This window comes from Natrix helvetica (assembly GCF_964273705.1).
Source record: "Natrix helvetica genome assembly, chromosome: 1".
Lineage (NCBI taxonomy): Eukaryota > Metazoa > Chordata > Lepidosauria > Squamata > Natricidae > Natrix > Natrix helvetica.
The window spans coordinates 302160693-302183308 of NC_138548.1; the positions used below are offsets into that span (position 1 = coordinate 302160693).

Sequence of the window (22616 nt, forward strand, 5' to 3'; positions counted from 1 at the left end):
GGTGGGGGGGGGTGTCACATGCACATTGCATTATGGGTGTGGGTGGACATGCACGCTTTCAGCACACGAGGACCGAAAGGTTAGCCATCACTGCCAAAAGCCATTGTGCTTTATAGAGTGCACCTAGATTTATGAACTGTCATGGCCTTGGTAGTCAGGGTAAGCCAGAAGGGAGCTATATGGACACGTGGATGAGATTTTACTTACCAACGGTAGTGACTGCTTGATTTATCAAAATCCACAAGCAAATAGGAGCAAGTGTGCCAAATTCTTTGCTGCAATTAGCAAAGCACCTGGCAACTCTGGGCTTCAGGTACAAAGGTTTTACTGCATCAACCTTGAGTGGGCAGAACTGATCACAACAGCCAAGAAAAAGATCCTCCTAATTGCATGAGTAATTTCTTTAGTACCAACATATCCAAGTGAGCCCAGCAATCATTTGCTTCGTTTCAAAATCAAATTAACTTTTGAAAAGTACATGGCCATATGAATTTTTAAGAGGGGGAAGCACTAGAAATTCTATCCTTAGCATTCATTCAGCCGTGCAAGCACTGCCAAATGATTTGTTTGCAGATCATCTCAAGAGCTACATTTGCCAAGGGCAAAAGTTAATAAATGTAAATACCTTCACGAATTAGCCATGTAAAAAGAGAGCTACTTCTAAAGAATAGGCATCGCTTGAACCAATTTCCTTCATTGTTACTGGCTTTAAAGCAAGCTTCTTAATATACTATTAAAATAGTATTTCATTAATGGATCAATTTGGTTCATTACTGCTGCATTCCCCTGATATTTCATGGCTTTTTATTTGAAAACTAAAATGAAATAGTAGAACTGGCTGCCATTAAGCAAATGAACAGTGAGAGAAGATGCAATTTGGTATCAGCAACTGCCTCCCTTCTGAATTTCACCAAACATATTTCTGCTATTATTCATCTTTAATTGGGCTTTATTAAAATATATTTTGTGAAAAAATTATATAAAACCTATTTATATAAATGATAGATGATAGATAGATAGATAGATAGATAGATAGATAGATAGATAGATAGATAGATAGATAGATAGACAGACAGACAGACAGACTTGTGCATAGAGAAAAAAGACTACAATTTCATTTAATTGACAATATATTCAAAAATGCTTGCTGGTTATAGAAGCCTTTATCTTTTATTTGTTCTGCAATTTCAAGAGAGCACATACAACCAATCTATAACCTTCTTGTTATTTGAATATTTGTGCCTAACCCATTTCAGTCTGTGCTTATGTCCCACTGACACTTTAATAACCAAAACTATTGAAATTAGGAATCTCATTTTTAATAACATTAAATGCCTTGCTTAGATCACACCACAAAGCATAATTGTAAAAGTAATACCTTACAATTCCTACCCTGTCCAAAGGTTACTCACTAGATTGTATCACGTAGACAGATTTTTGAGAATGATGGACATTAAAATCAAACACATTTGGAGAATTCCTCTCCTTTGGGGAAGCTGTTTAAAGGACAGTCATAAATTTACCAGGCAGCAGCAGCAATATATTCTATAGTAGGAAACAGAAGCCAATATTTCTACCAACCTTTGATTGAAATGCATCCTGTGCATGCCAATCTTTCACAGGAATACTGAAACATTTTTCAGGAATGAAAAGGCCTTCAGTTCATCAAAAACACATCATTTAATGTAACAGTTATGAACTCAGAACACTAGAATTAAATTCATAAATAAAAAATACAAAACATGGCTGCTATAATCCAGTACTCCTGTATTATTGGCAAAAAGAGGCAGAGAGGGAACTAGCTTTACTAGGTCCTTCTGAGCCTAGACGTCATCACACCCTTAAAGTTACAACTATGAACTAAGAATGCTGTGGAATGGCAGAGTAGCTTGTGCGAGAGATTGTAGATTAGGGGTGCCAAACTCGATTTCATTGAGGGACGCATCAGGGTTGTGTTTGACCTCAGGAAGCTGGGTGGGCGTGACCAGCTAGATATCACTCATGTTGGGGGCATCTATGGTGACCCAAATGCTCTGCAAGCAAAAACGAGGCTCAGGAGGGCCATGTGTAGCCCTCCTGAGCTCGGTTTTCGCTAGCAGAAGCATCGCGGGCCAGTCCTTTGCTGTTTCCAGGGCAGCCCCATGGGCCACATCTAAGTACCCTGCGGGCTAGATCTAGCCCATGGGCCTTGAGTTTGACACCCCTATTGTAGAGCATTTATGGCTCTGAGCAGGAATACGGCATGGGAAGATCAGCTATTCCTATTGCTTCTGAAAATAACACTCACTTGTTACTCAAGAAAACAAATCGCATGTGTCTTCCAAGGTTTCTTGGAGCTTGAACATGATAAAGATTAATGATATTTATACCAAGTGATTTAATGATACGCAATTGCCCGTGGCTTTAACAAAGCATGATTTACCTGGGCCTTGCTACTGAAATGTAATATCTGAAATCGAAGGAAACATATTAGCTGTATGTTTTATAGAAACACTTACATTTGTGCTTTATTTACTGATGCAAAATAATCAGTATCTTTAAATGTTACGTTACTAATGATTTCCACGCTACAGTTATAGATATCAGTATATCAGTTTTCCCATATTTTATTTTTAACACTTTAATGTGGCTTTTGTTCTAATTTTCCAAATAATTTCCTTATTAAATATTACAATCAACATAGTATCATGTGAATTGTTTTTTAAAAAATAGAATTGCTGTAAGGAAATAACACTTGATGTTACATTTCAAATATTTATGATACATATTAATATTTGCATTTACAATATTTAAGTCTTGTATAAAAATGAAGTAAAATCCCTGACAGTCAATTATGTTTTTTTAACAAAAAAAAATCCCATATGCTTACTTTATGCTTGCTTTAGCAGTACAGTTAATTTACTATTTTAACTCATGAATAATATCTGGTTATCCCTTCCCATTAACAAAACAGTTTTCATCTGACAGATAAAAAGTATATTTCCACCACGTTTTTATAATCAGCTCAAATCATTTCATCAGTCCTCACAGAATCTTCAATGAAATCCTCTTCATTGAAGGTTATGGACCATATTTTACTCCACTGGTCTGAGTAGATTTTTTTGAATTTCGAGTCTAAACAAAGAGAGAGAATGGCTGGCTCAAAGTCACCCAGCTAGCTTCCGTGCCTAATTGAGGAGCAGGACTTGACTTTATTCATTCGTAGTCCACCACACTGGCTCACATTTAAATTCCTCCATGTTTATCATTAAAAGTCATCACAAACAACCAGAACCCTCTGAAGTAGTAACCTCCAGGATAAAATATATTTAGAAACCTCCAGGATAAAATATATTTAGAAAATAACTCCATTCACAAATAGCTGGCACCTGGCAAAGTTGTCAATTTAAAATGTATCAGGCTCAAAATCTAATTTTGTCATCACCTACAGGTAGTCCTCAATTTACTAATCTAATTAAACCTGGAATTATGGTGGTTAAGTCATGGTAGTTGTTGTTTAGAGGATCACCTTGTGACCATGATTGTTTTTAACAACCTGTTTGCGGTTGTAAGCAAATACCATATTCATTAAGTTAGTGCCATGGTCGTAAAATAAAACCTGTTTTCCCCAATGGGCTTTTTTTTGTTGTTGTTGTTGGAAACCAGGAATAAAAATGCCATATGACTACAGGATGCAGTAAACAACCATAATTGTGAGTTGGTTGCCAAGCTTCAGAATGCAATCCCATGTACCCAGAGGAGAGTACAGTCATCTGAACTTCAAAATCAGGTTGTATGTAGTTCTGGGGAGGTCCATTGTAACTTTGAATGGTAGCTAAATGATAATATTGACTGGTCATTAAGTGAGGATTCCCTGTATGGCTGTTTCAAAATTTCAATCAGATAATCATTAGAAACATTACATCTTTATATAATAATTATCCATTGAAATACAAATCCCTTTATCAAATTAACATTATTAATTATATATAATAATAATTATTATTATAACTTAGCATTATTTTAATTGTTCTTTGGAATATCTTGATAAAATATGCATTCTAACAAAATGAATTAGGTTTGTCTCTGTAAAAAATATTGTCGTGAGAGTTGCCATAAGGCAAAGTGCTCCAACTGTGACATGAATTAATCTGGCCATCCACCCTTTATCACAGCACAGAAACACCTATAAAGAAAAGAAACTGAAATTACTATGGCAAAGAAAGCAAACATATCTTACCACCAGGTTAATGCTTTTGATTCAAAGGTAAAGGAAAGATGATATCACTTACAGACTATAACCTGTTTCTTAATCATTTTCTTGCAAAATTGTCTTATATAGCAAAATTGCCTCGTATATAGCAATAGCAATAAAACTTAAATTTATATATTGCTTTACAATGCTTTACTGCCCTCTCTAAGCAGTCTACAGAGTCAGCATATTGCCCCCAACAATCTGGGTCGTCATTTTACCCACCTCGGAAGATGGAAGGCTGAGTCAACCTTGAGCCTAGTGAGATTTGAACTGCCAAATGCAGGCAGCGGGGAGTCAACAGAAGTAGCCTGCACTACTGCACTCCAACTACTGTGCCACTGTTGCTCAAACAGTTCAGATATCACTTAAAAGTTATGTCTGATCCAAAACCATTCACAACTCTAGCAGAATGGAAGCTGCTAGGGACACTGCAGGCATAATAATCAGGTATAGAGCTTTATTCAAACCTTTGGAATCATTTTAATAAAGGTAATTGATCCCCTATTGGCATTATTTCTGAACCATTTATGGAATTAAAAACATGAACCACATGCCACCTATTTCATAGGTAGATGCAGGCACACTAAGTACATGGAAACATACACCCCATTCGTTCAGATTTATTTGCAAGTATGATCTGTATATAAGGAACAGCAATATGGTCATTTCTTCACTTTGTTTATTATTATGACTATGATGCAATTTATTTAACAATACTGTTTTCTTTAGGGTCAGAAACCCAGAAAAGGGTCTTTTAAGTTGACAAATTCAGAAGATGCAGCTATTTTTACCTAGCGGGTTAAAGGGGCACTTCAAAAAACGACTCTCCGAACGGTGAAAGGAAGTGCTAGTTTAGTCACCTGCTTTGTCCAAATGAAACAAAGTGGAAGAAAAAATATCACCCACCTCTGAAACCTTAGTGCTCATCCCACTGATGAGATAAACAACAACCAGGAATCGTGAAATAAGGAGGCCCTTCAAAGGTCTGTAAGGGCTGCATTCAAAGTATCTATAGATGTAGTGGAGGCTGTGTAAAATCCGGATCCCCATATTGAAGCAGTTGGCAAGGACAAATCCTATGCTCCCTAGCCAAGAGGTCAAGAAATAGGACAGGCACAGAAATGCAAAGGATAAAGCCAGCATGACAAAGTTATACCTAAAAACAAAAATGAAAGAAGTAAAAACGTTTTACACATTTCAGCATCTCAGCAATTTAAGGTTTTAGAGATGGAATTACTTTTAGGCTATTTTTAAGTAAACCTCTAACTTGTTCCATATGCAGATCTCATTGGCTAGGAACCCCCCCCCCCAAAAAAAAAAAAGCAGGGCACTGCTGAAACATCTTGTAATGTAGATATATGGAGTAGGTGAGTTTCAGTTCCCTTCCTTGAGACCAACTCAGGAAGTAAATTAAACCATGAAATTTTATTCAAGTGTCAAATTTGTATTTGGCTCATTTTCTGTATGTCTGACTTTTGTAAATTGACCATCCTTTAGTTCAATCCTATTCCAGACAATTTATTAATCTTGTTTATGAGCAGCAATATTCCAGATATGGCTAGAAGAGAAAATAGTTTTATTGTTTTCTCCCATCTATGACCCCACCTTCCAAAAACTTAAAAGAAGAAAAACACATTGACTATTGTGGAAAAAAATACATATAAAATGATTATAATGAAAGAGACACAGATTAGATCCACACTGTAAGTAGGTATGAGATACAATGTATGCACTGCTTTGAACATTGAGAAAATGTTTTATTATAGGTACAAACCTCATTGAGTCTCAGTACTAAATTATGAGCTTTTGCATCTTTTTTTTCTTCTCTTTTTTCTATCTTTTGTTGCAGCCTCAAAAAGATTAAAGGCTTTCAGGCCTGTATTTAATTTAAGCACAGTTTATCATTACATCCAAAGTATAGCAAACTGAGGTATATAGCTATGGCATAGAAAACCAATTACCAACCACAGCTGCTGATCCTGACTTAGTCCCTTAACTATTATTACAAAGATTAACATTAGTTTTGGACTTAGCTATAATGATAAAAATATGTAAATTAAACAAGAGGTTAAAAATGTCTGATCTCTTGACATACTTCCAGAGAGAGAGAAAGTTTGTGTATGTCATACTAAAAAAGTAGTTTGGCATTATGTCCAAACCAGATGATATAAAATGAGATGGACATAAGGATGATATAAATAACAACACACAAGCAGCCATCGTAAGTTTTATTAAGGTTTTTTTAATTTAAAAAAGGCTCTGCTGAAAAGCTGATAAAGTCTAAAAACTGAATTGAAAAGTAAGGCAACCACAAATATGCATTGATGGTAATTGCGTTTTTAGAGGACTGTCTGTCAATATTAATATTTCTGTTATGTGGATAAGCTTATAGTTACATCTATTTATGTCAATTTAAAATGGAATATTTAATAACAGGACCTTTTCTCTCTGCCCATACCTTTATGTACAGAGAACTGTTTTGCTATGCCACTGATCAAACTGAACTAAATAGTATCTTAAATAACCTTTTAATATTTCAGTGTCTCTACTTTCCTCACACGCATATGCTGTCTAAGAAAGTCCTCTAATGCACAGACTCCCATGCATGGGAAGTGGGAATTAATAACGAATTCATGAAAATGAAGATTAATTCAATATCATTCCGATCTTGAACTAGAATGCTATAATGAACGTCTTCAAGGTTTTTGCCTTTCACACTAGAGGATAGCTTTACTGGGAATTTACAATTAATCACATCTTACGACTCTCTGAAATGTATTTTACTTGATCAAAAGTCAATTTAAAACAAAATTATGGAAGCTGCACAGTGACAGGAATTTGCAGAGAAGCCTACATTATCTTAAATATGTAATTCAAAATGTTAAAATGTTTAATTAATCATTTATTTTTCAGTGGGATAAGTTCTCTATAAAGTTAAATTTGACTGAAATATACAAGAGACATATCCTTAGTCAATAAAGTTAGCATATGTAGCATCAGAATTTTTTCAGAAAAAAAACAGAATAGGTTCACTGAACAAGTGTTACTTATAAAGTAAAGTTATAAAGTTTAGAAGGAAAGTTTTATTTTTTTATGTACAAGACCTCCACAACATATAGTGATGTCACAGCAAAGTTAACAGGAGGCTGGCAGCTACTATTATGCCAGTCGCATTACTGAAATTAGTTCACAACCATAACCGAAAGACCTAAAGCAGACCTTTATGATGAAGCTTATTCTCAAAAGAAAGAGCTGCACTGTATTTTAAAGGCTAACCCTTTCACAGAAACTTATAATTTCAGGAATAATTATTCTGCTTCTAGCAGAGTCTGTGGAGTGAGTACAAGGTTTAAAGATCAGTATCAATAAAGGTCAGGCACTCAAGATCAAGCAGAATGAGTTTGCCCACTGAGACCAAGGGTATCTTATTTCTTTCGTCACACCAGTGAATGTGGAGAAGAAAATCCTAATGGCCATGCTTAGTTTTAAGACTTTGCACTTTATATATTTAAAAAGACTATCAGTAAGTTCCTGCTACCATTTTACGAACCATTGATGTGGACTAGCATTTTATTGTATCCCTGTACATTTACATAATGCACCATTCAGAATAATATGACTAAAAGACACCATACAGATAAAAATCTTCAATGAGGGATCACTAGGAATATTTGAAAACCTGAATATTTTAGCTATGTGGATGGCTACTTATAAGCAAATGTTAGGTGTTCACTGACTGCTAAAAAACCGAGTCAGATGTATATCTTCCTTGAAAAAGAATTATCATAAACATAATGGACCATATCAAAGGTATCATATGAAAGGTAAAGGTTCCCCTCGCACATATGTGCTAGTCGTTCCCGACTCTAGGGGATGATGCTCAACTCCGTTTCAAAGCCGAAGAGCCAGTGCTGTTTGAAGATGTCTCCGGGGCCATGTGACCAGCATGACTAAATGCCAAAGGTGCACAGAACACTGTTACCTTCCCACCAAAAGTGATTCCTATTTTCTACATGAATTTTTACATGCTTTCAAACTTCTAGGTTGGCAGAAACTGGGACAAGTAACGGGAGCTCGCTCTATTACACGGTGTTAGTGATTCAAACCGCCGAACCATATCTAGCAGTAACCGTATGTTTATTGCTATATAAGAAATATTCAGCTAAATGGTGACTGGAAATGGCAGAGAAGCCTATCTATATACTACTGAAGCTCTTTTTTTCCGGTAACCTTTAACTGGGCAAAGCAGTGCACCATAGGGCAAAGTGTTTTGAACCAAAAAGAATAACTTACAGAATGTGTTTAAAATCTGAGACCCATGCCTTTCATGGAATTTTATAAAAGTTTATAAAACATTTTATGACATTAAAATTGCCATAAAAGAGTTTATGACATAATAACCAAATTTCATATGCTGATGTTTGATTGTGCTATACAGTTGAACAAGGATTATTTTCAAGGCAGATATATCTGAATGTATCCCATTTTTTTAGGGAAGGCAGTACATCAGAAGTTCTGTCATTGTTGAACTCAGAGACTGATGAAGACAATATAAGAAGGAAGAAAGAAAGAAAGAAAGAAAGAAAGAAAGAAAGAAAGAAAGAAAGAAAGAAAGAAAGAAAGAAAGAAAGAAACCAGAAACATAGAAGAAGCAGTGTGAATTTGCTGTAGTTTGCAAACCTTAGCCTATAGATTGAAAATAGGAAGTTACAGGAAGAATGCTGCTTTAGGTTTTCCAAAGTTCTATGAAAACTTTATGGAGTTTTATGATAGAGAGGAAAGTGGGAGGGAAATCACTTGAATGCAGTTTTGGGGATGCATGGTAATTTTTCTAAGGTTTAATGAAACCAGCAGAGTGGGTCAGCTAACTTTCAGAAGCAGGTACCAAAGGTTAGCAATATTAATAGCACTAAGATTTATATACCTCTCCATAGAGTTTTATTCTAAAAAATTCTAACGAAGATTCTGTGGCCTGAACAACTCTGAAAGCCTTTGTTCATTGACTATTTTTCCTGCTCCAAATACAAATCAGGCACATACAAATTAATTAAAAGTTTATAACTAGAATGTTCTTAACTCTTCTTTAAAAATATTGTTATACATAATGAAGATCAGTTAATAAATTCTGTTGTAATTGGATGAGTTTCTTTTTTGCTGCAGGCAAATAAATATGCATAGGAACTGCATCAAAGAACTAACTAAGATTCTACACAATTCAACCAACACCTCCCCGCAAATACACCTTAGGATTCTATTCTACAGACTTGAAATTCAGCCCTTTGATATAGAGGTAGCTTTCAACTGATAAGCTATCATTTTCTGGCTGTTAGAAGTTACAATGGCAATGAAAAAAATGACTTAAGACTGTTTTTCCATACATACAACCATTGCAGCATCCCCATGGTCACGTGATCAAAATCCAGACACTTGGTAACTGGCATATATTTATGACAGTTCTAGTGTCCTGGAATCACGTGATCACCTTTTGCAACTTTATGACAAGCAAAGTCAATAGGGAAGCCAGATTCACTAACAACTGTGTTACTAACTTAACAACTGCAGTGATTCTCTTAACAATTGTGGCAAGAAAGGTGGTAAAATGGGAGTAAAACTCACTTAACCATCTTGCTTAGCAATGGAAGTTTGGGGCTCAATTGTGGTCCCAAGTCAAGGACTACCTTTATTAGAAAACAATGTAGCATAAATAATTCACAAATCATTGTCCTTTTCAAGAATTGTACTCAGGAATATCTCCTATGCCTAAGTGGTAGGATTAATGGAATGAATGGAAGAATAGAAGATTCATACCCAGGATCATGTTCAAACTCAACCCTCGCAATATCCAGGTGTGCAATTTCATTTAGTGGGGACACCCCTAACTTGACTTTGAGAAGCTTAATTAAAATCAATTCTTCAACTCCAATTGATTATACATCTAGATGCATCTTCAGGGACTAGGTGAGTTATGTACATAAACTACTTGTCTAACAATCAGTAAACTTCCCAGATATATTAGATCTTTCAGTTCATGAATAGCTCCTTGTGTAAATGAATATTTTTTCCTATGCATGGGAGAGTAGCTATCAAATTTAAGCTATTACTTATTCTGAAGTTCTTTCTCATTCAAAATTACAAACAATGTAGAATTAAAATTAAGTTTTGGTAATTGTGGCAATTTTACATTACCTGTCCACTTCTTCTTTAGACATTGAAGCAAATGTAAAACACTCTGTTATCCCATTAACAGCAAGCAGCAAGACATACAAACTATACCAACGAAGGAGAGTTGGACCTGATTAAACATTGTGACAAGTAAATTAATCACACATAACTTTAATTTTGTACACAAATGCAAATAAAAATATTAATAAATTATAAAATACAATCAACTTATAATCTAGCAATTTAAAATTTTACTTTAATTCAAATGTTCAATTTCAAAGCAAACATAGTATAAGAAATAGTATCAATAATTAGGTTTGAATATGGGTTAAACTCTGGAGGCATTTTTTTATTTTTATTTAGTTATTAAATTTATATGCTATGCCAGTGATGGTGAACCTATGGCACGCGTGCCACAGGTGGCACACGGAGCCATTTGTCAGGGCACGCAAGGCGCTGCCCTGTTAGCTGGCCAGCGCGCATGCACGCGCTGGCCAGCTGAGTTCACCCGTTTTTAAAGCCATTTTTCACTCTCCCCAGGCTCCAGAGGCTTTATAGGAGCCTGGGGAGGGCGAAAAGAGCCTCCCCTCCCGGAGGCCCTTCAGAGGCTTCATGAGCTTCCCTGAAGCCTCCAGAGCGCAAAAAAACGGCCCTATGGGCAAACCGGAAGTTCGGGAACGGACTTCCTGTTTGCTCAGAGAGTCATTTTGACTGCTCTGGGGGCTTCAGGGAAGCCTCTTGACGATTCCTGAAGCCTTCGGAGCACTTAAAACGACCCTCCAAACCGGAAGTTCGGTTTGCTCGGAGGGTCATTTTGACTGCTTCGGAGGCTTCAGGGAAGCGTCCTGAAGGTCCCTGAAGCCTCCGGAGGGCTTCCGGGGGGGGGGGGGCAGGGGGAGGCTGTTTTCCCCCTCCCCATGCTCCTATAAAGCCTCTGGAGCCTGGGGAGGGCAAAAAAAGCATGCAAAAATGGGGGGGTTGCGCCTGTAGTGCGTGCATGCATACTGGGGGGCTCGCACATTGCATTATGGGTGCAGCACGCCTGCACACGATCCCCCTGCACTCTCCTCACTTACGGCACATGAGCCAAAAAAGGTTCGCCATCGCTGTGCTTTGCTATATATGGTAAGACAGCTCTGGGCTTCTCCTTTTCTTAGTCTCCATCAATGTCAGAGAAAGCTTTACTAGCCAAACTAAAGGCCTCAAAAAGCCTGTTGCAAGCCAGATGGCTGCTTTTAATGTGCAATCCATTAGCAGAATTATACATCTTTTCCACAAAAGTGGCAGATGCCAAAAGACAATTGATTAATCTATTCTGCTTATTCCAAAATTAATTTTATATTAAAAATTGAGTCAGCCATTGAAAGCTATATAAATGTATGTGTAGTATATGAAGATACCACATAGAAAGTCAAACCAAATAAATAGATAGGTTGATAGATATTTCAATTGTAGCAACTCTTTCACTTATCAGGGAAAGGTTGCGGCTTTATTTTAAATTATGAGGGTGAAACCTGCAGCCCACCAGATGTTATTGGGCTACTGCTCCCTGTGCAACTTTAATCAGTATGCCCAGTGGTGAAGGAAGCTAGAAGCTTTACTTCAGCAAAGTCTAGAGAACAGAGGTTTCCTTCTCCAATTATAAAAGATGAATTGAGTACAGAAGCAAACCACTAACAATATAATACAATACAATACAATAGTAGAGTTGGAAAGGACCTTGGAGGTCTTCTAGTCCAACCCCCTGCCTAGGCAGGAAACCCTATACCGTTTCAGACAAATGGCTATCCAACATCTTCCTAAAGACTTCCAGTGTTGGGGCATTCACAACTTCTGGAGGCAAGCTGTTCCACTGATTAATTGTTCTAACTGTCAGGAAATTTCTCCTCAGTTCTAAGTTGTTTCTCTCCTTGATTAGTTTCCACCCATTGCTTCTTGTTATATAACATAGGCATACTTTCCCTTCCCACTTGTAGAATTTGCTTTCAAAATGGTTGCTGATCTTTCCATCAAAGGAAGATAATCCATTTCTGGATGTAGCACCTAGAAAATCATCCCAGTATTCATAGCACTGCAACCTCATTGGTTGTATGTGTAATGTCTCAATATAACAGCAAAAATCCAGATGCACAAAGCATGTCTATTCAGAAAACCAGATTTGAAGGGAAAGAATGTGCATCTTTTCCTGTTCTTGTTGAAAATAGATGCTTGATTTAAAGAAGGGCAGATAAATGTGACATGAATGTCTACACACACTCTGACTCATTTCTCTCCTTTGAATTCAGGTCATTGCACAGTTCTAACAACATGTACTAAATCTAAATCTGGGCAGCAAAAATCTAGACAACTAGATCACGTAACATGATTGCTATGCATTAATTCTTCCAAATATTCTGTACATTTCCAGAGATAAAAGTCTATCAAAGAGGCCTTCAAAACATCATTTTTTTATTTATGAAAGTACTTTTCAGAAAGTAAATAAGTACTACCTGATCCTGAACTAAGCATTGATCCTCCATAAAGATCCAGTGCCAAATGCGAATAGGCAAAACCAAATACTGTAATAGTTAAGCCGATCAGAAGCACCAGTTTCAATAGTGATTCTAATACAGTAGCTGCCATAGAAATTTCATCCTAAAAAGGAATTATATATTTATTTAATATAAACAATAAAACTGTTCAAGATTGTTATGCTAAATGTAAACACAGAATAATCAGATTTTATACAATTTTCTATTTGTATTACATTTATAGGGCAATGGGGAACTCTTGGCATCTTTACAAGGTGCTATGTTTAGTTTTTTAGTCACAGTGAAGTTATTACAATTAATCAAAGGCCATTTTTATAGAATATGTTTGATAGTAGACACATTTAAATGTACATGATATGCTGAAACTTACAGGTAAATTGTTCTGTACAAATTGCTTCATTAAAAATATCTTAATTTCACTAGGAAATCTGCTATGGGAAAGTAAATCTATTTGACAGCTACCTTCAAATGCAATATAGGGAAAGCAAGAACACTCAACACTCCTAGTAAACTATATTAGACTTTATTTTTTACTTTTACAGCAAATCAATCAGATCTTAAAATAAACATGATACTTAGCCTACTCTATCTAGGCTACAAAAATCCAGATGATTGCAAATGAAAATGATCTTTGTTGCCATTTAATGATCTTCCAGCTTTCTGCCGTATAGATTTCCAAGCCTTAATTATCTTGCACTGTTTGTTTGTTTGTTTTAGATTTAGATCTTTTTTCCAGGATTCAAAACAGCACATCTAGCACTCTCCTTCAATTGTTTTTTTCCCGCAGTAAGAGGTCTCTGTAGTAGGTAAATTATGTAATATTACTTCTATATAATATTTTGCATTTTACTCATAAACTCTTATATGAAATGTATATTCATATTTATTCAAGAGCTAGCAATCCAATCCAGACTACTTTCACTGAAAAAAAATTACTACAGTGAAATTAATTGAAAATAACATCTTGCTTTTAAATCACAAATTCTAGTATAATTTTCGCATATTTATATATGCTAAATATTTATATATATACAAATAAAGGTATATGTACAGAATACATATACATATACATATACACATATACATACATACATGTATACATATACACCTCAGAAAACAAATTTTATATATATATATATATATATATATATATATATATATATATATATATATATATATATATATATATATATATATATATATATATATATATATATATATATATATATATATATATATATATATATATATATATATATATATATATATATATATATATATATATAATGTTGTATTTGTACTGATAAATAAATAAAGGGAGACTAGGATAGATCTATTTCGAGCTAATTAGCTCTCATCAGCTAGCCATACCCTTACTGGGATTAGAACCCAGGCTGTATATATCTTAGGCAGGAGTCTTAACCACTAAGCCACGGGTTCTCTTCCTTATCAGTTGAGCCAGGGAAATAAGTATATATTTGTGTTACAACCCCTGGTATGCCTAAATATGGGAGGAAGGTCACACTCCCTCTTTTTCTGTCCTTCGGCTTCATCACAGAAGACCATGCAGGCAGAAAACCATATTTTTATTTTTAATGTTGCCTTTTATATTTGTGTTGTATTTGTACTGATAAATAAATAAAGGGAGACTAGGATAGATCTATTTCGAGCTAATTAGCTCTCATCAGCTAGCCATTAGAACCCAGGCTGTATATATCTTAGGCAGGAGTCTTAACCACTAAGCCACGGGTTCTCTTCCTTATCAGTTGAGCCAGGGAAATAAGTATATATTTGTGTTACAACCCCTGGTATGCCTAAATATGGGATAAGGTCACACTCCCTCTTTTTCTGTCCTTCGGCTTCATCACAGAAGACCATGCACCTTACTGGGTTCTAATCCCAGTAAGGGTATGGCTACCTGATGAGAGCTAATTAGCTCGAAATAGATCTATTTAGGCATACCAGGGGTTGTAACACAAATATATATATATATATATATATATATATATATATATATATATATATATATATATATATATATATATATATATATATATATATATATATATATATATATATATATATATATATATATATACACACATACATACATACATACATACATACATACATACATACATATATTCTGTACATATACCTTTATTTGCACACTTATAGGACAGTGTGCTTCCTTTAATATTGTTTAAACCATGATCAAGATTTTTCTTACTTAGTCTGTGAAGTACTTTAGAGCTAATTAACAAACAAAGAGGCATTTGGAAGGACAGAACACCAGCACTGTGTTCTGAAATTAGCCAAATAAATTTTTCTGAGAAGAGTTCATTATCCTCCAGTTGCTATTCCCAGGGACTAATGGTGGAGGAAGCTGACTCTGAGGCATATCATCCATACACTTATCCCTCAGCCTTTTAGACCTTCCATTAACTTCAGAGAGCAATTTGTGAAATGCAACAAATATATTCCTTCCTTTTACCCATCCTCATTTTCTCACCATTCAATTTCACCAAATAGCCTTCTGTCATAATATAGAGGTTCTATATTTCATGAGAAGAAAAAATCTTACCTACATTCTCCATTCTATGCTTAATTATACATCTATCAGTTTTCCTCACTTTCTAGTGAAAACGTGTATTAATGCTTTAAAAAACACTGATCAATACTTTCATCCTTTTTACTTCTATAGTGTGTTAAATTAACAAATGATAAGACTAAACCTACCTGCTTTTGCAACTTAGTATCTTTCCCACGTTCTAGAACTTTAGCAAAGTATACATAAAAACTCTCTTCTATTGGTAAAAATATAAATCTAGCTGTCAAAGAACCAAGGTTGTTTATAATATCATAAACACCTTTGGAAAGGAGGAGAAAAATAAAGTTAATACATTTATTACTAACTTAATGTCTGTTCACAATATAAATTAGTCTCTATCTAAATCATGTTTCTATTAAGATTAAAAATATTACAAGTATTATATTAAGATTAAAAATATTAAAAATAACATTCTACAAGGTTTCAGATAAATTATTTGAATAACACTTGCAACCCAGGGAGCCAATATAATTTAAAAATAATATAATAATTTATTATGATAACAACAATCAACCTAATAGAGAAATCTACTCCATGCACACTAATGAAAAAACAATTATTACTGTGGCAAATTAATTTCATTCAAATGGAAAATCATTTTCAGTTCCAAGTAAAATAAACGATCCCTTCTCAAAGTGCAGAATTTTAAAAACACTAAGACCTTGCATTTGTTTCACATTCATTGAACTATAGTAGAAATCTTCAATCTGATGTTTTCCAGATGTGTTAGACTTATTCTTTATAATTCAATGCTCTTGGAACTCACTGACAAATAAAGACCAGCATATTGCCAGGTTGGAAAGTCAATTGTCTCAACTTATCCAATGCAGCATATAAGCTATTATTTCGTTCTTTCATTAACATGGAATCAGATATGTCATTATCATTAAGAGAAAGTATACACTTAGAATCAGTTCATTACAAGACTGAAGTTTACATATGGAATCACTAGGAGACAATTAGAAACTGCCACAATCTATTCATAAATTCATACTGACTATGACTCTTCAACTCCTCATAATTCTGATTTCTCCACAGAAGTACCAACAGCTCTTTTACTGACAGCCATTCCCCAGGGATTTCAAGCTCTGCAGTCATTAATATTGTCCACCAGTTAGGCCTATGCCTAGGCTTCCTTCCTTCCTTCCCTCCAACCCTCCTTTTTGAAAACAAAATCCTGCCTCATAATTCATCTGCATTCACAAAAGATTCCACAGGAAAACAAATCAATAGTTGGGGATAATGTTTACATCCCACTTTCTCCTTTTTGCTCAGGTCATCAGTTGAGATCCCTAATATTGATTCATCCATGATTATAATTTAATCTCCATCCTCTCCTGGAACATAGCTAGATAATAAATGAGGAACCCTCTGGAATTACAATACTGTTTTTCACATTTTCTTTTTCCAAGTTCTGCATGATCTATTTATAACTGGATACACTCACTCTGCTCTTAGAGTCTCAGCCGGTATAAGCAATAGGAATCCCTCATGAAGTTGAGAATACAATAATTGTTCCCACTAAATTTGATATTCCTGTGATTACATTAAAGCCATATCCTAGCATGGCCTTAGTGTTATTCCTTCAATTTAAGCCTTGTACTATTATGATTAATAACAGATACCTCAGTTTTGTAAATATATGACATTAACAGACCTTCTTGATAACTAAAGTATTAATTTGCTGTATTTATATCCAGATATTCCAGTATTAATTGCAAGCAAATTGAATGATGCATGCATTGGGATTTGACACTTCCCTGTTAGTTCATTTTAAATAATTTCTCACCCTCTTCCTCAAAAAAAAGAGAGAGAGAGAGAGAGAGGTCCCACAATCTAAAGCAGGGGTGTCAAACCGGCAGCCTACAGGCCAGATGCGTTATGTACAGGCCATGCCAATCCCAACTCCACGAATGGGAAAAACATCATGAAACATCACGTGATGGCAACATGATGCGGCCAGTTTGTCACCAGTGGTCTAAAGCATTATAACAATGTGAGGCTTTTGACTGTCCAAATGAGTGTGGCATTTCTAAGTGCCTCTGCCAGAGGGATTCTAATGGGAAACTCAGTTCCAAGGTCCAAAAGTTCAAAGTGATACTGTAAATTTTAGGCACCTATGTTAATTAAGTTGTCATTTTGTGTTGAGATTTGTTTTGCTCGGACAATAACGTTTTATCTGTTGTTTTATAATTGATGTGTAATTATGATTAATGTTTTTCATGTTGTAAGCCATCCAGAGTCATTGGCTACAAGATGGATGGCAAATAATTTTATAAATAAATAAATAATAAAATTCCACACTTTGATATCACAATATCAATATGGAGAGAAAAGAGACAGTTACTTTGAAGAGTTGCACAGAGATGCTCCACTTGCGTCTGGACAGTTCCAAAACATTTGATTTTAAAATTGAAGTACTGCACAACTCCGATCATTGTGACACTTTGTAATCTTAGTCTCATAATAAGCTGATATTAGATAACACACCAACAAAATACCTCAAACGTTTTCAAAAATCACATAAAAATGCTTTAAGACTATTTTCAGATATTAACATATATTTCTTCCATGCATGTAAATTTTGTTTAAAAAGTTTTTCCTACCTTGGTCTCCAAAATTTAATACATTCAGGAAAGTCATCACATATCTTTCACCTATAGAATTAATATTTCAAATTAATGTTTCTTTCTTAAGGGGTGATCCTGCTCAAGCTTGGGAATGAAGTTTCTCTGCTTAAGAAACTTTATTTGAATTCAAACAGTGTATTCACAGAAAAAGAAGTGACAATAAAGGTTACCTTATATCTTACCTAACCTTACTCTACCCTATCTTATCTTGACAGTTTTCATCGTGTTTCCTACTTCCCTCTTTTAGAAAAGGTTGTTGGGAGAGGCCTGGAGGATTATCTTATTATAACCTTTTAAAGTCAGGTTTCAGACCAGGGCATAAACCCAAGACAACACTGATTGTCCTTCTGAAAGACCTCTGATTGGAGCAGATGTGTCTATTCTTCCTCGCTTGATCTCTCAGCGGCCTGCAAGACCATTACTCATGGTATACTTTTGGATCTTGAAACCACTCTGGGGTTGGAGTAGAAGAACACAGTGTTGAAGTGGTTCTGCTCCTTATTTCAGAACCAGTGTTCTTGGAAAGGAGAGATCTATTCCAAGCTCCCTTCTTTGTAGGGTCTCTCAGGGCTCTGTGCTGTCCCCATTTATATTCAACATGAAGCAGCTGAGCAAGATAGTTTGCAAACACTACAATGAGGGTTATCAATAATATGTTGCTAATTCTCAGGTATGTATCTCTATCCCAGGATAAGCAAGTAATGGGGTTAATTCTTCGTGTCTGGAAGCTAAGGGGTCTGAATAGGGAAAAACAGGTTCAGTTCAATCCTAGTGTCTTTATATTTTAGAGCTTCTGGCTGTGATGATTTCCATTTTTAGTACTTGGTAGGGTAGCACTGCCTAGTCAGAATTGTGTGCAAATTTCGAGTCCTCCTGGACTTGCAACTCCTATTCAAAAAAGAGTGATTGGCATCCTTCAGTCTCAGAAGACTATGGTATCGTGCTCTGGAAAGAGGTCCTAATGCAGCATCTGGTGTGGCTAAAATTCGGGAGTGGTAATCCCTTCCACACTGACAGATACATTCTGTCTCCTGCCCAGCCCCCAGGTTTCGCTGGTTCCGGGACTGCCTCTTTGCCTCAGCCTGCAAAGTGTCTCTTCGAATTGGAGAAGGCCATGCTGCATCTTTAGCCTCTAAGCTGAACGATCAGAGGTCAAGGTTTCCCGGCTGTTTATGTCAATTCCTAAGGTTTTTAGATCCCTCTTGCAGATATCCTTATATCGCAGCTGTGGTCTCCCTCTGGGGAGCTTTCCCTGCACTAATTCTCCATACAGGAGATCTTCCGGAATCTGACATTCTCACGACATGCCCAAGCCACCGTAGATGTAGGTAACGTAGGTAAAATTCAAAGAGTAGGTAACAGCTAATCCAACTGCATATTTTCCTGGATCAGGAGCCCTGCTCATAGTCACTCATGCCTTGGTATCTCCTGAGTAGACTATTGCAACTCACTTTACATGGGGCTGCCTTGGACAGTCTGTAAGTTAGATGTGCCCATCACTATGTTTGTCTTTCTTATGATTGAAGCTGGTTTGTCTTCAGCCTACATTACTTTTCTTATTTTTCTTTTGGTTTGATTTTAATCCTGTGCACCACACAGAGTCATTGTTGAGAGATTGGTGGCTATGTAAACCAGGGAGGGAGGGAGGGAGGGAGGGAGGGAGGGAGGGAGGGAGGGAGAGAGAGAGAGAGAGAGAGAGAGAGAGAGAGAGAGAGAGAGAGAGAGAGAGAGAGAGAGAGAGAAAGAAAGAAAGAAAGAAAGAAAGAAAGAAAGAAAGAAAGAAAGAAAGAAAGAAAGAAATATGGCGCTGCAAGCTGAAGTAGTAGGCAGGTATTTCTCAAAGATTCTCAAAATATTTATCAAACAATTCAGTACCTTCCATTTTGCAATGAACAGAGACAAAACATATATTAAAACAATCTCATGAAATCAGCATGTTGCTTCCCATTGCTCTTTAGCCTAAACCCATTCCAATAATTCTAAAAAATCCCATCAATGACATTCTTATTGCTATTGTTGGCAGAAGGGGACTGAGAATAAAAAATTCAAGTTGAAGCAAGTGTCGTACTCACCCTCTGTTAAAACTTGTTTTAGGAATGATTGCTTGAAGAAACTCCATGTCAACCTTGCTTCCTTCCAGTTAACAATATCCTGAAAGATATACAAATAATTAGGTATAATTAAATACCCTGTCCCATTTTGTATGGGTTTAAAAACAGCAGAGTTGGCCCCAGTTAATACTTGGACGACAGGACTCTCTGGAACACCAGGGCTAAGAAGGCTAAAAAGAAATCCTGGAAGAAAGTAATGGCATTCCACTTTCAAGAAAACCCCATGGACATACCCAGGAAGTCATTGAGGGTTAAGCTTGATTCAATTTACTGTACTTTGATATACCAGTCAAAATATTACATGACACAACTTCTGAAACAAAAACTATTTAATTAAAACACTATATTTAATTAAAACAAGGTCTTAATTAATAGAAATACACACATACATTTGTCTGTTCCTGGTCTAGTTTCTGTTATATTTTCTGCAAGTGTTAATGTGGAAGACTCTTCATTTTTAGAGCTACATTTTAATATGCACCTCATAGAAATGTCTTCTATTATAACATATGAACTGTTCACCAGAAGATTAAAATAGAGACATTTTAGCTTACTCAGGTGTTTTCATATTAGAATTAACTATATATTTCCATAGTAAAATAAACGGTCTTTAGGCTAGAGGTTTTCTAACACTTTTCTGAAAAATGATCTGCATGCAGGATCATTGAGCTAGCGCAGCTATTAGCAAAAACCATTTTCTGTACAATATAACATAATTATTATTTCTAAAAGGTAGAATCATTTCTGGATCTAAATATTTGCTTACATAAATAAAAATTCACTAAATGAAGTTTAAATCTAATATCAAAATGATTACAAATGTATTTCGCTCAATAATTTATAGCAACCCCAATCTTTTCTTCTCTGAAACATTTCAGAATTATTTTAATAGTTTTGTTTTATGTCAAGTTTCATTAAAATCAAAAGAATAGTTTACACCCTAAAGATTTTAGTGACACCAATATTAAAACAATGAACTTCACTTCTATGCTGTTTCATTAGTGTAGTAATTGGGAGGGGGAATAGTAAGGAGTAGAATTGTAGAATGTGTTGTTGTCATTCCTTTCTAGAAGCCCAAGGTCATTCTTTGTCTCTGCACTTCTGCACCTCTGCACCTGACCGGAACTAGATGGGTGGAAATGCCAGCGTTGCAGAGGAAGATTGGACCATGTGATGAACTTGTGGGTGTGGGGGCAAGATATTGAACTTTCAACTGGGTGAAAACTAGGAAGTTTTCAGATTCGGGATTGCCACAGATGTGCCAACATGTCTCTCTTATTAAATTGGAAGTTTAAGGATAGTTCTGCCTTGGACTCTGATTTATTTCTGGATGATATTTGGAATGCTGACACTTTTATAATTAAGAATACATTGTGGATTTAAACTAACAAGCCACTAGAAACATGTTTTATAAAATAAATCTAAGTTCAGTGAAATCATTGAAAGATTTTTGCTTATAGGGTTAGATCTTGCAGTTATTAAGCAGTTATTCTGGGTTACTAAGCAGACAGAGTCCCAGGTAAGGAGCACAGGGTATCTTAAGCATTGAGGGAGACCTGGGAAGGTCCACTGACTTTGTGGAGAAGCCAGCAGAGAAGATTGCTAATAATATCATATGACTGTGGAATATTTGGCAATCATATGTTGTACAGGTTGCCAAGCACTCAGACCAATCACTTAACTACGGAGGGGTATGTGCAATGCTTTCTGATAGTTGGAAAAGCTTTATGAGCCACAAAACACCGTTTCCAAGGTCGTTCTAACTTCAAGCAGTCATTAAACAATCAGACTTAAGTCAAGGACTATTTATATTATAAAAAGAAAGTTTGCAAAAACACAGCTGAAACATATAACGTCTCCAGTACCACAAAAACTACCCAATAAACAAATGACCACTGATGCTAGTTAATTAAATGTTTTTCTCACATTTCCTCTTTCCCATCTTATATGTAGACAGTAGGCTGGACAGTATAGGATGGACAGATGGTTACTTTGTGAGGGGTCACTTCTTAAAGGATAGAAAAACCTTAATGCACAGAAATATGCCACATGGCGTAGATAATAAGAAAGATGGCCTTGACAGGAATTTTCAGGAAATGTTACTTAGGCAAATGGGCCAAAACATTTTTATGTCCAGAATACCCAGATAGCATTTGAAAGTGAATCAAGCAAATGGCTCCCAAAATTACTGAAGGAAGATGAAATACAGACTGATCAGAGTGCAAGATTCTGTTAGGTTTCCTTGATAAAAATATTGTTTTTATAGCAATATTATTATTTTGGAAATCCTTTGTTTACGTATCATAGTTAGGTCTCACAAAAAGCCTAAGAGCAAAA

The 22616-nt window shown here is 35.6% G+C and overlaps 1 protein-coding gene across 1 annotated transcript in view; it reads right to left on the reverse strand.

Annotated features, from left to right (window-relative positions):
- Positions 1–1167: 1167 nt before the first annotated feature.
- Positions 1168–22616, reverse strand: part of RFT1 (RFT1 glycolipid translocator homolog) — a 32234-nt gene continuing 10785 nt past the window's right edge. The window contains exons 7-13 of the mRNA XM_081935879.1: positions 20241–20319; positions 18145–18195; positions 15667–15797; positions 12886–13030; positions 10421–10526; positions 5141–5390; positions 1168–4165 (exon numbers count right to left, since the gene is read on the reverse strand). Coding sequence (XP_081792005.1) covers positions 3998–4165; positions 5141–5390; positions 10421–10526; positions 12886–13030; positions 15667–15797; positions 18145–18195; positions 20241–20319 — 930 coding nt within the window. The 3' untranslated portion in view covers positions 1168–3997. The remainder of the gene's footprint in view (positions 4166–5140; positions 5391–10420; positions 10527–12885; positions 13031–15666; positions 15798–18144; positions 18196–20240; positions 20320–22616) is intronic.